The 18072-nt window shown below is 36.2% G+C and overlaps 1 protein-coding gene across 1 annotated transcript in view; it reads right to left on the bottom strand.

The window, feature by feature from the left end:
• Positions 1-3430: 3430 nt before the first annotated feature.
• Positions 3431-18072, bottom strand: part of LOC110446426 (solute carrier organic anion transporter family member 4A1-like) — a 40147-nt gene continuing 25505 nt past the window's right edge. Inside the window, exons 3-11 of the mRNA XM_021491580.1 lie at positions 17842-17944; positions 14946-15067; positions 14282-14461; positions 12782-12871; positions 11807-12011; positions 10078-10237; positions 9364-9530; positions 7370-7434; positions 3431-6787 (exon numbers count right to left, since the gene is read on the bottom strand). Of these exons, the coding sequence (XP_021347255.1) occupies positions 5862-6787; positions 7370-7434; positions 9364-9530; positions 10078-10237; positions 11807-12011; positions 12782-12871; positions 14282-14461; positions 14946-15067; positions 17842-17944 (2018 nt within the window). The 3' untranslated portion in view covers positions 3431-5861. The remainder of the gene's footprint in view (positions 6788-7369; positions 7435-9363; positions 9531-10077; positions 10238-11806; positions 12012-12781; positions 12872-14281; positions 14462-14945; positions 15068-17841; positions 17945-18072) is intronic.

Genomic DNA, 18072 nt, shown 5'->3' with positions numbered 1-18072 from the left:
GGAATGGGAATATGTGAGTTAGGTGGGAGGTTATAGGGGTAGTTTACATGAAATGGGAATATGTGAGTTAGGGGGGAGGTTATAGGGATAGTTTACATGAAATGGGAATATGTGAGTTAGGTTGGAGGTTATAGGGATATTGTATATGGGATAGGAATATGTGAGTTAGGAGGGAGGTTATAGGGATAGTGTATATGAAATAGGAATATTTGAGTTAGGTGGGAGGTTATAGGGATAGTGTATGGGGAAGGGGAATATGTGAGTTAGGTGGGAGGTTATAGGGGTAGTTTACATGAAATGGGAATATGTGAGTTAGGAGGGAGGTTATAGGGATAGTTTACATGAAATGGGAATATGTGAGTTAGGTTGGAGGTTATAGGGATATTGTATATGGAATAGGAATATGTGAGTTAGGAGGGAGGTTATAGGGATAGTGTATATGGAATAGGAATATTTGAGTTAGGTGGGAGGTTATAGGGATATTGTATATGGAATGGGAATATGTGAGTTAGGAGGGAGGTTATAGGGATGTTGTATATGGAATGGGAATATGTGAGTTAGGCGGGAGGTTATAGGGATATTGTATATGGAATAGGAATATGTGAGTTAGGTGGGAGGTTATAGGGATAATGTATATGGAATGGGAATATGTGAGTTAGGTGGGAGGTTATAGGGATGTTGTATATGGAATGGGAATATGTGAGTTAGGTGGGAGGTTATAGGGATATTGTATATGGAATGGGAATATGTGAGTTAAAAGGGAGGTTATAGGGATAGTATATATAGAATGGGAATATTTGAGTTTGGAGGGAAGTTATAGGGATATTGTATATGGAATGGGAATATGTGAGTTAAAAGGGAGGTTATAGGGATAGTATATATAGAATGGGAATATTTGAGTTTGGAGGGAAGTTATAGGGATATTGTATATGGAATGGGAATATGTGAGTTAAAAGGGAGGTTATAGGGATAGTATATATAGAATGGGAATATTTGAGTTTGGAGGGAAGTTATAGGGATATTGTATATGTAATGGGAATATGTGAGTTTAAAGGGAGGTTATAGGGATAGTATATATAGAATGGGAATATTTGAGTTTGGAGGGAAGTTATAGGGATATTGTATATGTAATGGGAATATGTGAGTTAGGTGGGAGGTAATAGGGATAGTGTATAAGGAATGGGAATATGTGAGTTAAAAGGGAGGTTATAGGGATAGTATATATAGAATGGGAATATTTGAGTTTGGAGGGAAGTTATAGGGATATTGTATATGGAATGGGAATATGTGAGTTAGGTGGGAGGTCATAGGGATAGTGTATATGGAATGGGAAAATGTGAGTTAGAAGGGAGGTAATAGGGATATTGTTTATGGAATGGGAATATGTGAGTTAGAAGGGAGGTTATAGGAATAGTTTATATGGAATGGAAATACGTGAGTTAGAAGGGAGGTAATTATATAAATATAATAGGGACAGTGTATGAGGAATGGAAATGTGTGAGTTTGGAGGGAGGTTATAGGGATAGTGTATATGGAATTGGAATACGTGAGTTAGAAGGGAGGTAATATGGATAAATTATAAGGAATGGAAATGTGTGAGTTAGGAGGGAGGTTAAAGGGATAGTGTATATGGATTTTTTCCATACACACGAGCTATTCTCGCACATAGAGAAACCTCAGAATTCAGCAAGCGTATTACAAGAACCACTCTGCAAATGTCGTGATAATATGTTTGATCGTATGGGTTTTCTTAAGGTATCCCTGGGTTCCTCCAACAATAAAACCTCTTCGCGCTTTCATCAGGGCTAACAAGAGTGATGTATATCAGTTGGAAAAGCTTGTTTCAAATCGCGTAAAAGAAATATTTAAAGATTTTGTATTTTAGGTCAAATATAACACACGTTAATGAGCATAATCAAAAGAATAGACCTTCATATCAAACGAGGGAAAATGATCTTTTCCAAAGAATTATAAAGGCGAACATTAAACTTGCCTGTAATATCCACTGGTAAGTGATTAATCACAAAGTAATATCTACTGCTCTATTGCATCATGCGACACAAATGATTACCGACTTTCGAACGTATTCACTGGCCTTCATCCGAGCTTCTTTGTATGATTATGTACAATGTAATTAATATATCAAGATGGTTATCGCAGGAAAGCAATTTTAAGTAATCATTTAAGGCATTATGAAAGATCGTAATACTTCATAAACATTGCTAATTCTTTTCAAGTAAATTGTTGATATCAATGCTTTTGGGTAATGTTTTTTGTCTTTACCAGGTGATTCACGGCTTGTGTCCGAATGGCTTCAAGAGTATCCGAATGGCTTCAAGAGTATCCGAATGGCTTCAAGAGTGTCATTCCTTTGCTCTTCAGTCTATCTCTGGTGTGACTATATGTGGGATAGGGCAGAGAGCCATGCGGTATCTCCCCGATCCCTGAAGTAAACAAGGGGTTTGGTGTTAGGGGCACGAGTCCTGTGGTCTGGGAAAGTAGTCTTCGCTTCCAGATTGCCCTTCAGTCTGTCTTTAGGTGTTGTTACATGTAGGATAGACAAAGTGTTGCCTATAAAAGTCAACTATTGCAACCTTGTATGACTCCTGAGATCTTTCCTAATTCATTAACTATTTCTTTCCGTCAGACTTCTTCTGCACTATTGCATATAAGATGATTAAACAGGTTAAGATCCCAGTCTATACAGCTCAATTAACCGTAAACAAAACACTCCTACTGAATGTCAAAACACGAGAACAGGATTGCCCAGGATTCTATCTAAACATCGAATACTCATATTCTTCTTTGACCCTATGTGGTTACAAATGGAAGGTACTGATTTGAGTTCTATTTATTCCGCAACATTCTTATTTTGGAAAGCTTCTCAATTTCTGACATGTTTTAAAGAGATTTGACCTTGCAAGTACTCGTGAATGTAACTTGTGGAATAAAGGAGGGTGCTTTGTCGAGATCGAGAATGAATAAAGTTACGTTATCATCCGGCCGATTAAAGCAAGCAAATTGAATAACAATCTGAGATAACCATGTCAATGACTTAAAGCCGAAGTTATTTTAAGCAAATAAATAACGTTGCAAGTATCTTTATGTTATAAACGCATTTTCTATTTGTACTCGTTTCAAGTGTTACGCGCTTGCATGAGATGAACTCAACCTATTTAACGAAATAAATTGAATCCTTACAAATGGAAACATTCTTTACAGGAAGTAATACTCGTTTAAATCAGCATTTTCTGATGTTATTTTAGAACATTAACCGAATTTATAAAGATAGATAAAATTGGTTCGTTAAAACTCACGAAATGCTGAAAGAAATTAGCCTCATAAAGATGGCAATGTCATTAACACGTTTAGATTTCTAACCACAAAATAGAAATAATGGAGAAAAACAACGAAAACACTATATTTCTTCCATTTTTTTTTATATTTAAAAACATTTAAAATTTTATTAGCACTACTAACATTTGTGTACAGTGACAACAATATACATCTCAAATAAATGCACAACCATATCTTACGACCAGATGTAGTTAGACATTCACACAGTTCACACATACTAATACACACACACGGTTATATCACAGATACGTTTTATAGGTGACTTAGTGGTACAAGTTATACTCAGTCATACTCGATGGGATAAAAACATATTTTACCGTGAAAAATCGAAAATGTTTCAGTTCTATAGCAGTTACTGAAGAATCTTTCAAAACTATTTTAAAACAAAAACTCAATTATTGAGAAAAAATATTTCAGAATGAATATTCGATAATATTAGTGGGGGAGGGGGGGGGGCGGGATTAATTTAATGAAAATTCGGTGTTTTCGAATGTAAATTCGATAGCATACACGAATTGTTTTACAGTGATTACTCAAAACAATCTTTCAAAACTGTTTTATTTGAATATTGATGATCTAGAAAAAAATGCTTAAGGGTAAAAATTCGATAAAGTAGAGAAAAATATTATCCAGTGAAAGCGCGGTAATCTAGAAATTATCATTTCACTGTGAAAAACGACAATGAAAATAGTGTTTTCCAATAAAAACTCTACAACCTATACAAACAGTTAACAGTGAAATCTAACATACACTTATCGTTTATAACACGACATTCGAGATACATAATGTGAAAAACTTGGTCATATAATCTCAACAATAGAGACAATGTTTTACGCGAAACTCGTAGGTTAGTTTTGACAGTTAACAGTTCGACAATCTAGGCACTTTCTTTAGAATGTTGTAAATACGATTTATCAGACACATTGGTACCTGTATGAAGTCGACAGTCTAGATGCATACTGACAAACGGGACTATCTTTATGAAATATCAACGACAATAAGGATACACAGTCTTTTAGTGAAATCCCGACAGTATAGATATTGGGTTGTAATGAAAACAGTTTTAGTCTAGAAACACATTTTTCATACAACCTCATTTATCACAATGTCCATGTAAATCAAAACGACAACGTCTGTACGTACCGACTCATAATATTTGCATTGTAATCAATGCAATTCAGTTTACACAGTTTTATCTCTATTATTAGAGACAAAGCACTCATTACGTTGAACAAACTCGAAAATATCAATCATTTAAATAACCAAATGACTTCAACTCAGATGTGTGCGTTGATCTCCAGAAGAGCCATATAATATAACATATTTAAATATATAACTTGCACAATTTATCGATAAAAACGATTATCAAATTTGCCTTATATATGTGATAAACAGGGCAATGTGGTAATCGGGACCCCATTATTTATCTAAGATCAGATGGTGTTTGATGACGGGAGGTATGTGTTACGTGGCTTTCTCCTCCCCACCTGTCCCTATGACAATGTGTGTTATAGCGTCTTATTAATGGGATAAAAAGCCATGAAGTATTCTTCCGATCCCTGAGATAAAACAAAGGGTTTGGTTTTAGCAATAAGAACCATGATGTATTGTCCCCAATCCTACGATAAACAAATGATTTGGTTTGAGGAGTAAGAGCCATGTGGTATGCTCCCAATTCTTCAGATAGACAAAGGATTTGGTTTTAGGAGCAAGAGCCGTGTGAAATGGTCCCAATTCCTAAAATGAACAAGGGCTTTGGGTTTAAGAGTAAGAGCCATGTGGTATGCTCCCAATTCTTCAGATAGACAAAGGATTTGGTTTTAGGAGTAAGAGCCGTGTGAAATGGTCCCGATTCCTAAAATGAACAAGGGCTTTGGGTTTAAGAGTAAGAGCCATGTGGTACGCTCCCAATTCCTTAGCTGAAAAAGGAGTTTGATTTTCGGACCAAGAGCTGTATAGTATTGTCCCAATTCTTAATATCAACAAAGGATTTGGTTTTAGGAGTAAGAGCCGTATGGAATGGTCCCAATTCCTAAAACGAACAAGGGCTTTGGGTTTAAGAGTAAGAGCCATGTGGTACGCTCCCAATTCCTTAGCTGAAAAAAGGAGTTTGATTTTCGGACCAAGAGCTGTATAGTATTGTCCCAATTCTTAAAATGAACAACGGATTTGGAGTCATGTGAAATGGTCCCAATTCCTAAAAGGAACAAGGAGTTTGGGTTTAAGAGTTTCGGACCAGGAGCTATGTAGTATTGTCCCAATTTCTAAGATAAACAAGCGGTTTGGTTTTAGGATTTAGTGGTTTTTCTCCAAATTTCTGGAGAATGTCATCCCCTTGGACCGGCTCCTCCTAAAACGAGATTCCATGTTTTCACCGATAAATGACAAATGTGGATTTCTTATTTATAGTTACCTCCCTGATTTCTAATTATCTCCCTCTATACACCAATTCATACTATGCATTAAATGCGTACGAAATTAAAGAATGACTGTCAACAATGGTTTCACACTATCTCAACTTCACAGAGAGTTTTGTCTTGATCGATGTCATCACGTTTTTTGTATTTTTTGAAGAATTCCTCAGTATCACAAATGTCTTCTATATTCATCGTCGCCTCTCTTTTAATTTTTCCTATATTCATATCATCTGCCTTATCGTCGCTACCCTCGTTGCCTTGTAGCGATCCTGCATCCGAGTTAATCTCCAATGATACCTCGTCGGATTTATCGCTTTCCTGCGACTGGTAACCAATGTCTTCCTTTGAGCTTTCGTTATTTTGGAAGAAGTTATTCATTAATAAACCGTTTTGTGTTTGTAAATTTTTGTCTAATGTTGTATTTGTATCTCCATTTTCGCTTTCAAACTCGTTATCAATTGACCTAGTTTCGTCAATAATTTCTTTTTCACTTCCGTCGTTTTGACTCCCACTACTGTCGTTATCCACAATCTCGCTCTCGTAATCAGTACTTATTGACGTATTTTCAGCTACATTTATCATCACTCCATTTTGTTTTGTCACATCTGGTTTGCCTGATATCTCTGAATGAGCAGAGTCATGATGAACCTTTGCAACATTTTCGGTTTCCGCATAATTGAATATTTCCCTCTCCGTCATTCGTCTCATTCTAACACCGTTTACATTATGTGAACCCATATCCGGTGTGTTGTTGAAGTCACTTCCGTCGTCGGCAACTTTGCCTTTAACATCGTTACCATAGCCGTTATCTAACGGTGATTTATATACCAGTAAGGCAAACAGGAGAAAAAGGAGGGACAGGGCCTTACCAACGACAGTGATGGCAAGGAAATGATAGCTCAGCTTCTCATTGTCGTATAGAATACATGAGCCTTCGTCACCACAATCGTTCTGCCAGTAAACACACGACATGTCTATCAACTTCCCGAACATAATTGGCCCTGGGATGAATCCTGAATAAATATACAAAACAAAATCAATTAAAATGATCAAATCCATAAGATAGTCAATTGATTTTAGCAGAAAAAGTACACGGTGTATAAGGAATAATATTCAACAGTTTGGTATAAATGATAAGGGTTAAGTTTGTTTTCAACACAAACAGGAATTGAAAATTTATTGTGCGAGCTTTCGATAACGTCTGTGGCAAAGAGTGTAAATGACCGGTGCTTCGGCTTTAAATCGCTGAAAACAACTCACTAAGCCACATAATGCCGAATCAGTACTGCAGTATGAGAGCGCAATTTGGCGAAATGTCTCTTATGATTTTCGACAGCTGAGTTTACTGATTTTGCATATTTAGTCTTAATAAATACATTTACAATTCAGCTTTCTCTTTATCATGCATTTGTAATTAACCCTTTCATCCCTAGGTAACTTTAGTAGACTCTACCATACATTTATCTGGGCGAATCAATTATGGTCTACAGTGGTGAAAGGGTAAGTCATTTATGTTTTTCTATAGCATAAACGTTGTGAAATATTATAAGCGATTTTACTGTTATATCATATGACTACAACCTAGGAAGACCTACCTAAACACTTCGCTATTACCCACTGTATACCAAGGCCAAAGGTTCTCTGTTTTGTTGGTATACATCTGAAAATACAAAAAAGAAAATAATAATATTGATAATTCGAGATTCTTATATACCGGTTGATCACAACCTAATTCGTAGATCGTCTCAAAGCGGTTCACAAATTATTATCCGTGGTTATAGGGCCTTTGCAACTAGCCAAGACCTTTCTCAACTACCTGGGGAGCATACAGCCGGAGCTGCCATTTCGGCGCTATCAGTAAAGCATTCAACAATTCTAGCACTGCCCAACCAAATACTCATTTACAGCTGAGTAGACTGGAACAAGCGAAGTAAAGTATCTTGCTCATAAAGACCTATTTTAGCATGAATGTATTTCTTGATATAAACAAAAATAACTTCATTATCCTGTTCAGGTAAACTGGGATTTCGATCCAGATGTTACAGGCTGATGAGAGGTAACTACAATTTCATTAAGTTTTGGGTATAAAGTGATTAGTTGTTAAACGTACATGTTACAGTGTAAAAATTGTCAACGATCAAAGCATAGATCAGCAATAAGATATAAATAGCGCAAAAATCATTTCTTAAAGTGATAAACCTATTCCGTAATCTACAAATTTAAATGGTGTTTCTTCAAAATGTAAATAAATAGACATTCTTAAATTATTACACTTCGGTAAATGCAAGGTATTACATAAAAAATACCTACTTTACTCATTCACCCCTATAAACAAATTTGAACTCTTCCAATTCAAAGGTTGGAATAGGTCATTATGGAATTTCAGGGGTGAACGAGTTAAATAATATATCATTCTTCAAGCTGTGTATGACAGCTCTGTTCAAAATTAACATTTATCGGATATCGTACTTTTATATATTATTGGGCAAATTGTAACCGGTTACATTTTGAATCGAGATTTTCAGAAACTAAAGAAGAAAGTAGTGTGGAAAGGGAGGTACAAGTTAGCTTGTTATGTACACTGTAGTTTCTAGAATAGATGTATTGTGATTCTTAATCAGTTCCTGAATACAGGGACCTCTACAGAGACACGTGTTTGGTGACACAGTACCGTCCAGTACATAACAGACGTGTAGGACGTCACTTCCCCAATGTGGTTTGGTTTTGGTTTATTAGTTATAACATCCTATCAGCAGTAAAGGTCATTTAAGGACGTGCCTTATGTTTGTAATATTGTAATATATACATCCATGTTTGTATGTATACTGGAGGCGGTATGTTGATGTATTTGCCTCCTTGCGGTAACGTAAATGTGATGTCAACGTTAGAGTATTCCGTCTTTGCGTATTGCAGAGTTATCTTCTCTTGGGAGCAGGTACTGATTGTTACGTCACTTGTTTGCGAGAGTAACGTCATCAATTTTTGAGAAAACGATGTAATTTTCTCACACAAACCAATGACGTAACAATCAATAACTGCTCCCAAGAGAAGATAACTCTGCAATACGCAAAGACGGAATTATAATACCCAACTGAAATACCGTGCTGAAGGCACCCAGCACATCATTCCATCCGGTCACATCATACTGATAAAAGGTCAACAAGGTGCTGCCTATACCCTAAATGTTGAACGTTTAGCAGTAAAAAACAACTACCATTAAGGGATTCGATAGGTTCCAATCTGGGGACAGAACCCAGTTTTCCTCACTGGGGGGCGAACGTTTCACACTAAGGCCAAAATTATGGTAATGCCAAGCAAGGTGCTAGGAAATAGAAAGGTTGTTAGCAAGTTAAGTGAAAATTTGAATATCCAAAATGTTTAAGTTATGCAGTAGATTTATTTGAGTCATTTTTGTCCCGACGTAGAAGGTACAAACGGAAACCCTCAGTTCTGCAAAGGGTTCCCATACTGGTTGCTTTCGCAACATGCAGTGGGTAACAGCAGGTAATTATTTTTCAATCTCAGACCGAGGAAAGCAGTGAGGACAACAATGGTTCTACATCAATGACGACTTTGACGTCATACGTACCTGAGAGAGGCGGTGAGAGAAGGCATTGTCATACAGAAGGAGAAGAACATGTTGAAGATGATGAAGACCACGTATACAGGCAGGTATTGACACGAGCTCTCGCACGTGCCTAATGTAGCATCCACACTGCCTGCTACATTACCAACACAGCTACAGTTTGTATACTCCTGTAATTTGAAAAGAAATGGAAAATCAAAATTATCAATTATGATAAACATTACTTTTCTCCTACTTTTTTTGTTTATTAAAGTCTCCCTTGAGTATCTCTGATCAGATAACCATTATTTTATAAGGGGAAAATGTTAATGACACGAATATCGTTCACTCTATAAAACTTTTATTATTATTATTATTATTATTGTATTTTTAAACATTTAAAATTCAGAGTGTCTCTATTTTCATTATTCTTCATTTTAGGTTCATGTCATTTCTTCAGTATGACATTCATGTATGTACGTCAGTTAATTGATTTTCTAAGAGTGTACACAAAATTTCGGGATAAATGTTTACTTAATGCAATTTTGTTAGCACAACAAGAATAACCATAGCATAGATATGATAACGGGAAGATGATCGGAAATATTAGGATTTGTACTGAATGACAAATATACTTTATATGTCGACACATACGAACAACTGAGCATGGAGCCACTTAACATCAACACTTTTCATTTACAGCAAGTTGATTTGGATTCTAGAAAATATTTCAATTACCCAGATTTCCTTGTCTTGGGAAACAATTGTACATCCGGCGAAGCAGGGTGAAAAGTAAGTGATGCCGTCTTTGCCACAGACTGGGTTCAAATTGTCCCTGACACAGTTACAGCTAGCGTGACAACTGTCGTTTTTAAAAGTCCCCGAGAACGTAATAGCACTGAAAACAAAACACAAAATGTGTTAAAGAGAAAACAATAGCGCTGACAACATGGTACATAGAAAACGCAATGGCACCAAAAATTTTAAGCTGATCTGCATGTTATCTAGAAACATCTTGGGTAAACATTAATTCCAGTGTAATGTCCAGCAGTCACAAACATGTATTTCCTTCCATATTTCGTATACAAGTTTGAGACTAATAGAATCTTTTTATCCCCTTGGGGTAAGAAAGGGGAATCTCAAGCCGAGGAGAAAGACTCTAAAGTTGACAAACACTCAGCAAGCCTGGTGTATGAGAACTTTATAATATTCCCCAGGGTGTCGGGATTAAATTATTCCTTGCCCTGACCAAATTGACCCCCTTATACATATCGTATACATTGTTGACGTGACCTCATTTAATCGTTATGACTGGGAAATCGCTCCGTCTCAATCCTAGAGTGGGACAACTTCCTGATATGGGATAAGTATGGATCAATAGCATCTATCACCCCCTTGGGATGAGATAGGGGAATCTCAACCCGAAGAGAAAGATTCTAAAGTTGCCAAGAACGAGGATTTGCCGACAGTTTTGCGACTTAAAAATCTTTCCCCGAGGGTTGAGATTTTGTACCATACACATAATGTACTGTTAACGTTATATGCTAAATTATATAGAATTACATATCAGAATATTATAATACAGATTGTCAATTTATATTGAATTACATATCAGAATATTACAATACAGATTGTCAATTTATATTGAATTACAAATAAGAATATTATAATACAGATTGTCAATCTATATTGAATTACATATCAGAATATTATAATACAGATTGTCAATTTATATAGAATTACATATCAGAATATTATGATACAGATTGTCAATTTATATTGAATTAAATATCAGAATATTAAAATACAGATTGTCAATTTATATTGAATTACATATTAGAATATTATAATACAGATTGTCAATCTATATTGAATTACATATCAGAATATTATGATACAGATTGTCAATTTATATAGAATTACATATCAGAATATTATAATACAGATTGTCAATTTATATAGAATTACATATCAGAATATTATGATACAGATTGACAATTTATATAGAATTACATATCAGAATATTATAATACAGATTGTCAATTTATATAGAATTACATATTAGAATATTATAATACAGATTGTCAATTTATATTGAATTACATACGTTAATGCGCGGATGAATCCATGGCAGTGTGAAATTCCGCGAAATGTCACGTAAAGGTACCAGACAGATCGGACGAAATAGCAAAATCTAGTATGGGGTATAACGTGGTATATCTCTGTCTGAGGTGCGAAAAAAGGATATCTCACACCGGGAAAAGCGTGGATGCACCTGTCCAGGGTACGAAAAACACTCGTCCAGAGAAATTTCTTACATTCTTTTCTTGCCCTTGGCAGTCCTGTCATAGGCGCACAGGAATAAGAAGAAAAGGGCATCTAACATCAAGAAACATCTATGATATACCTGACCAAGGTAACAGAAATACCTGTCCTCATATGTTATGAATAATGGTAGCAAACCTACCTTTTCGTTAAGTCGCCATATGCCACGTTGATACCGGCGAATGGCACTCTGGAACAATTGGCTATAAAAATGAGTGAAGAAAGCAAAGCACATCCGAGCAGCACCAAACTTAGTTTAAGAATCCCTCGGATTTGTAGGTTGAATCTCTCCACTATATATCCACCTAAGAATGTACCACCAGCTCCAGCACATATAGCAGAGGCACCTGTTATATATACAATCACTTCCGGTTATAAAATAGGAGGCATCTGTTATATATACAATAACTTCCGGTTATAAAATAGGAGGCATCTGTTATATATACAATCACGTCCGGTTATAAAATAGGAGGCATCTGTTATATATACAATCACTTCCGGTTATAAAATAGGAGGCATCTGTTACATATACAATCACTTCCGGTTATAAAATAGTAGACACCTGTACATACACAATTACATCCGGTTATAAAAAATCTATGGAGGAGGCAACGATTACATATACAATTACTTCCGGCTATCGAATAGGAGCCACCTGATATATATATACAATAATATCCGGTTATAAATTATATAGTAAAACATGTTAGGAGGAACCTGTTTGCTATATACCAACATGGGAAATCTGGTGTAATATACATGTACGACCTCATTACATACAATGTAATGAGCGTTACATAATGATAAATTTACCACAATAACCGTATTACACTTTAGTGATGATATAATTACACTACACAATGGCACAGATACACGTAAATAATAATGATCAAATTACACTGCAAAAAAAATATACAATTAAATTGAAGTGATATACTTAAACTAAACAATGACAGTTTCATTGAAATGATAAGATTACACTACACAATTCCCGAATTACACGAAAATAATTATACAATTACACAACACAATAACATATTTACACCTAATTGATGACATTATTACACTAAAACATGACACAATGTCATTTAGATTATGAGTAATTATAAGTTCTTACCGACGTAGAGAGCAGCAGACGATGATGATAAGCCAAACTGGATTTCAAAGAATTTTGGCAGAAATGTGGCGAAACCGGCCAACAGGAACCCTGAAAAAAATGACCGACACAGTTCGTGACATTTGACCACCACAATGCATGCTGTGTCATCAGAAGGCCCCACAGTTATTTAAGCAATAAACTGCATAGATGTGGCAGACCAACTGGTATAACTGCCACATGTGTCACAGACAAACTTATCATGGTGCGCGACATCTATGCAGTTTATTGCTTATATTTATATTTCCATAATGAGAATTCGCAAAAAATAATTTGTCTTTACCAAATTTCAAATTTCCCGTTTATTACCGTCATGTCAGGTCAATATCTAGAACGGCACAAAGATAACAGCTGACGTCACGCGCTATTTCCCATACACAATTGAAATGACTCCGCAACTTTCTTTAATAATTCATTTGTTTTTAATTTATATATATTTCATATTCTCGATTCATACATAGTAACAAATAACATTTTGTAAGTAACTAATCAAGTGTCGTAAAACATTTTCCGACTTTATTGCGACCTATATCCGGCGCACGCACTCAACGGAAGTCTGCAGTAATCAGGTCAGAGTTATAATTATTTGAAGTCCGGCATGTTGTTGATGTTGATCGTGCAACCGGAGAAGGTTGAATTTGTGAAAAATCCAGGCATACAATTGTTTGTTGATCACACAGACACTTGAGACAGGCAGCTGGTGTTCGGGATCAAAGCAGGAGATACCGATAAGTTCGGTAGTGACACTGTAAGTCGCTCGGAGGTGCAAAGACCAACTTCAGTTATAGTCTCATAAGATGAAGCTGCTATTGGCAGTACGTTAGTAGTAATATAGAAGGGCTTTGCCACACCAAATGTAAATATATAGGTTATCACATACTTGTCGGTGAGATGGGCTATGTTTAGCGCATACAATGACGCTAGGTGCTAACACATGGAATATTTAAGTTCATGAGTTGTATCATTTGACCTGTAACGTCATCAAACATATCACTATTTAAGCTCACGGTTCAGTGTTACTATAAGTGCACGAGTTGTATCATTTGACCTCCAACGTCATCAAACATATCACTATTTAAGCTCACGGTTCAGTGTTACTATAAGTTCACGAGTTGTATCATTCGACCTGTAACGTCATCAAACATATCACTATTTAAGCTCACGGTTCAGTGTTACAATAAGTTCATGAGTTGTATCATTTGACCTGTAAAGTCATCAAACATATCACTATTTAATCTCACGGTTCAGTGTTACTATAAGTTCATGAGTTGTATCATTTGACCTGTAACGTCATCAAACATATCACTGTTTAAGCTCACGGTTCAGTGTTACTATAACTGCACGAGTTGTATCATTTGACCTGTAACGTCATCAAACATATCACTATTTAAACTGACGGTTCAGTGTTACTATAAGTTCATGAGTTGTATCATTTGACCAATAAACCACGTTTATACATACCACTAGTGATTGTGACGAACAGCATACACACAAACATAGGGTTCAGGAACAGGATCTTCAGTGATTGCACCAGGTTCATCAGGTCCAGTTTCTTACCCTTGGTACTGCTGTCTATATTTTCCTCCACGTCGCCGTTAGCATGAACTTCCTTATCCTTTTCGTGTTTGAATTGCGCAGAATCTGCATTATCAGAACGGTGACCAATCAGTACCGACGGTCTTACGTATCATGTGCTATAAAAATGCACAAGTCGTCTACTGTGTCAGTGTGTAACTATTCCGTCTTTGCGTATTGCAGAGTTATCTTCTCTTGTGAGCAGGCATTGATTGTTACGTCATTGGTTAATGTGAAAAAATTACGTCGTTTTCTCAAAAATTGATGACGTTAATCTCACAAACAAATCACGTAACAATCAATACCTGCTCACAAGAGCAGATAACTCTGCAATACGCAAAGACGGAATATGACGTCGAAGTCGACTTGCTGATACACAAATAGATGTGTTTTGTAGACATATACTAAATGATGTACAAGTATTTATACCAAGTTGTGACACGTACTGTTCACGGCTGGTTTCGAAAAATAAAATGTTTTTATCAATGGAAAAACAATGGCACTACATCGACAAAACCCCTCTGGTTAAAGTATATCCAATGCGACTTACCTGGAAGAGATTTAGGAAATCCAGCAAGTGGAATAGCGACAACGATAGCCAACACACCTCCTATGAGGTAGCCGATCCACCAAGCACCTACATACTGCGAGCTGTTAGCATTAAGGTTCAACCTAAAACATACGTTACACAAAATAAAGGACTCACACAACTAATTCAATCAATCAGCAAGTGTTTCATACGATTGTAATCCCTATCTAAAATGTGTTCCTGGTTAATGCAGTGCCTCTGAGTAATGTAAATAGGTAATTGTTGACATATTTTACATTGAATGAAATCTACAGATATTGAACTTTGGAAAAATGTATAGTTTTAGTAGATTTCAAAATGTGATGGCGGATTGATATGGGGTCAAATAGAAATATAAAAATGAACATACATCGTAACTGAGAAACATACAAATGATCATACATCGTAACTGAGAAACATACAAATGATCATACATCGTAACTGAGAAACATACAAATGATCATACATCGTAACTGAGAAACATACAAATGATCATACATCGTAACTGAGAAACATACAAATGAACATACATCGTAACTGAGAAACATACAAATGAACATACATCGTAACTGAGAAACATACAAATGAACATACATCGTAACTGAGAAACATACAAATCATCATACATCGTAACTGAGAAACATACAAATGAACATACATCGTAACTGAGAAATTTAAAATGATCATACATCGTAACTGAGAAACATACAAATGATGAAACATCGTAAATAGAAACATACTCGGTATATCCGTTCGGGACACCCACTGTTTCACCGTCAGACAAATAATTAAATAATCCTGTTCGTGGTATAGCTATAGCAGGGGAAACAATCGGCCCTGTACCTGATGTTCGCAATTCAGATAGAATCTATATGTATAGGACAAAGGAGAACTCTGCTGTAACTTTTTGAAAACAGAAGTAGGACAAACGGTGAGCGGAAATTAAAAAGGATCATATTCTACTGTTTGTCCTACATTCTGTTTTAGTGAAAAATCTAAATAAAGTATCTAATCGGAAAAGATAACAGTCAAACCCGCGTAACGGAAGCCAACTTTATCGTCCAATTAGGGTAGATATCGGGAATCACGAAACTTGATACCCAGGGACAATTTGACGTAAGGTACACTCCTACGTTTCGCCGTCACGGAGTATAAAAAAGTCGGTAATACAGAATGTTAGGTTATTGCTGTAGCCAATCAGAGGCTAAGGCAGCCATTTTCATTTCCAAAAATCACTTTATCTTTTATTTCTGCAAAGGTGTCAGTTGTAATCTTCCAGATAGTTACGATTATTTGTCTGGGCAGGATTTGTACAGTTGTAATGGAAGCAGTTNCCCCACCCCAGTGTAAGTGTTTCCGCATAATCGTCCAAGAATCAACGAATATTTATGCAACTAATCAACAAGTGACAACATGTTAAATAAGGAAGAAAAAACAAAGCTAAAAAAAATAGCCGATACCGCGAACAGAATATGCCTGATACTCGCCCTGCTGGGATTGAATGTTATAAAACTATCTCTAACACAGTTCGCTATTGAAATCATTGATTAGGAATCGATTTTCATGGAAAGTGAGAACCTATTAAATACAACTCCGGTCGTGATATACACTCGAACCCTAGCGGTAGCTAGCCTGTAGACATATACAGCCTGCATTTATTATTAATGCTGTTATTGTTATGATGATAATGGCATTTTCTGTACCATAATACGACCTAGGAGAGATGGTCCAACAAAAATATTGATGTAATTATACTCGGGCCTAGGACGGTCGGACCGACGATTTATGTACATCATTACTGGGTCTAGGACGGATGAACCGACAATAAAAAAAAAATTACTCCCGGACATAAGACAGATGCACTGACTATATATTCGCACAGTACGGGTGAACTGATGGTCGCTCGTGTTAAATATACTTTGAATATTTCATCTTTATAATTTTTTTTTATAAAAGTCACGCCAAGTATGGTTTTCAATACGTAGTCACAATTTTGGCAGCGGTACAGGTATCTTTGAGTACCATGTAATAATTTGCACATGGTACATGTATATCTATATTTGTAATGATATGTAACTCTAGGCTCTCTTGGAATATCTTATAAATGAACACGAGACGTGATCACCGAACCATAGTATCGTCACGGTAACTAGCTAGCTATATTTACTGAATCAATCGGCGAACTTATGACGGAACGGGAAAACTAGGTATTCTACGCGCACGGCGTGTTGCAGTCAACAAGTCTATATACAAATCGATATATCAGTGTTTTCTGTTTTAGCTTTGGAAGTCGGGGACCTTTCTTCTCGGTACATGTTGTCATGGTGACCAAGGATACCCCACTGTTGTGCATGTACCCCTGACAGCAAAATCAATCGTGTATTGGGAATGAATGACATTTTTCAGTGTTCAGGCCGATAGAGAACTCATGATAGTTATATATGTAACCGACTTGCGTTACAAGTATACAAACAAAAAACAGTTCAATACACCTATTTTCTTTATTAATCCGAGATTAATAATTAACTTCATCTAAGCTTTCCCCTAATATTTGAGATATTGCATTTTTTTCGACGAGTCCAACATCACCTAAATGTTTACTTCTTACAATGGCCGACGTTATGAAAGACGAGAAAAGCAGCGTCAAAACGACGATGATCATATCTGCGTTCAAAACCCTTCGTGCACGTATAATATCATCAGACTTGCAGCGGACATGATGCAAATGTACTATCAAATATAATACCGTACGATATCATTCATGTATGTCTATAACAGTTTGTATCATGACAAAGCTTCTGTTAAAGTGTGTTACATCTGATCACGTGTTCTGTTTTGTATCCTGATTGGTATCAACGGGACCTTTTTGACTACTTACTTGGCAACGTCTACCTTATCGATGTCCACGTACAGCTTTAGGAACGCCCCTCCAACCAGGAATCCGACCCCCGGGCCTAAGATGTTCATGGCATGGTATATACCTGTAATGCAATATCGAAACAAATCGTAATGAAGTGATACAAATTGTTAGCTAATGCAATCGTTTATTTCAGAAAGGCAACGCCATGGCGGCTAAAACAAACCTTATCAGTTCTAATAAAGATGATTA

This window comes from Mizuhopecten yessoensis, unplaced genomic scaffold, assembly GCF_002113885.1.
Source record: "Mizuhopecten yessoensis strain PY_sf001 unplaced genomic scaffold, ASM211388v2 scaffold2691, whole genome shotgun sequence".
In the NCBI taxonomy this organism is placed as follows: domain Eukaryota; kingdom Metazoa; phylum Mollusca; class Bivalvia; order Pectinida; family Pectinidae; genus Mizuhopecten; species Mizuhopecten yessoensis.
The sequence above is the reverse complement of the archived record's forward strand: the minus strand, read 5'-3'. Positions and strand labels throughout refer to the sequence as shown.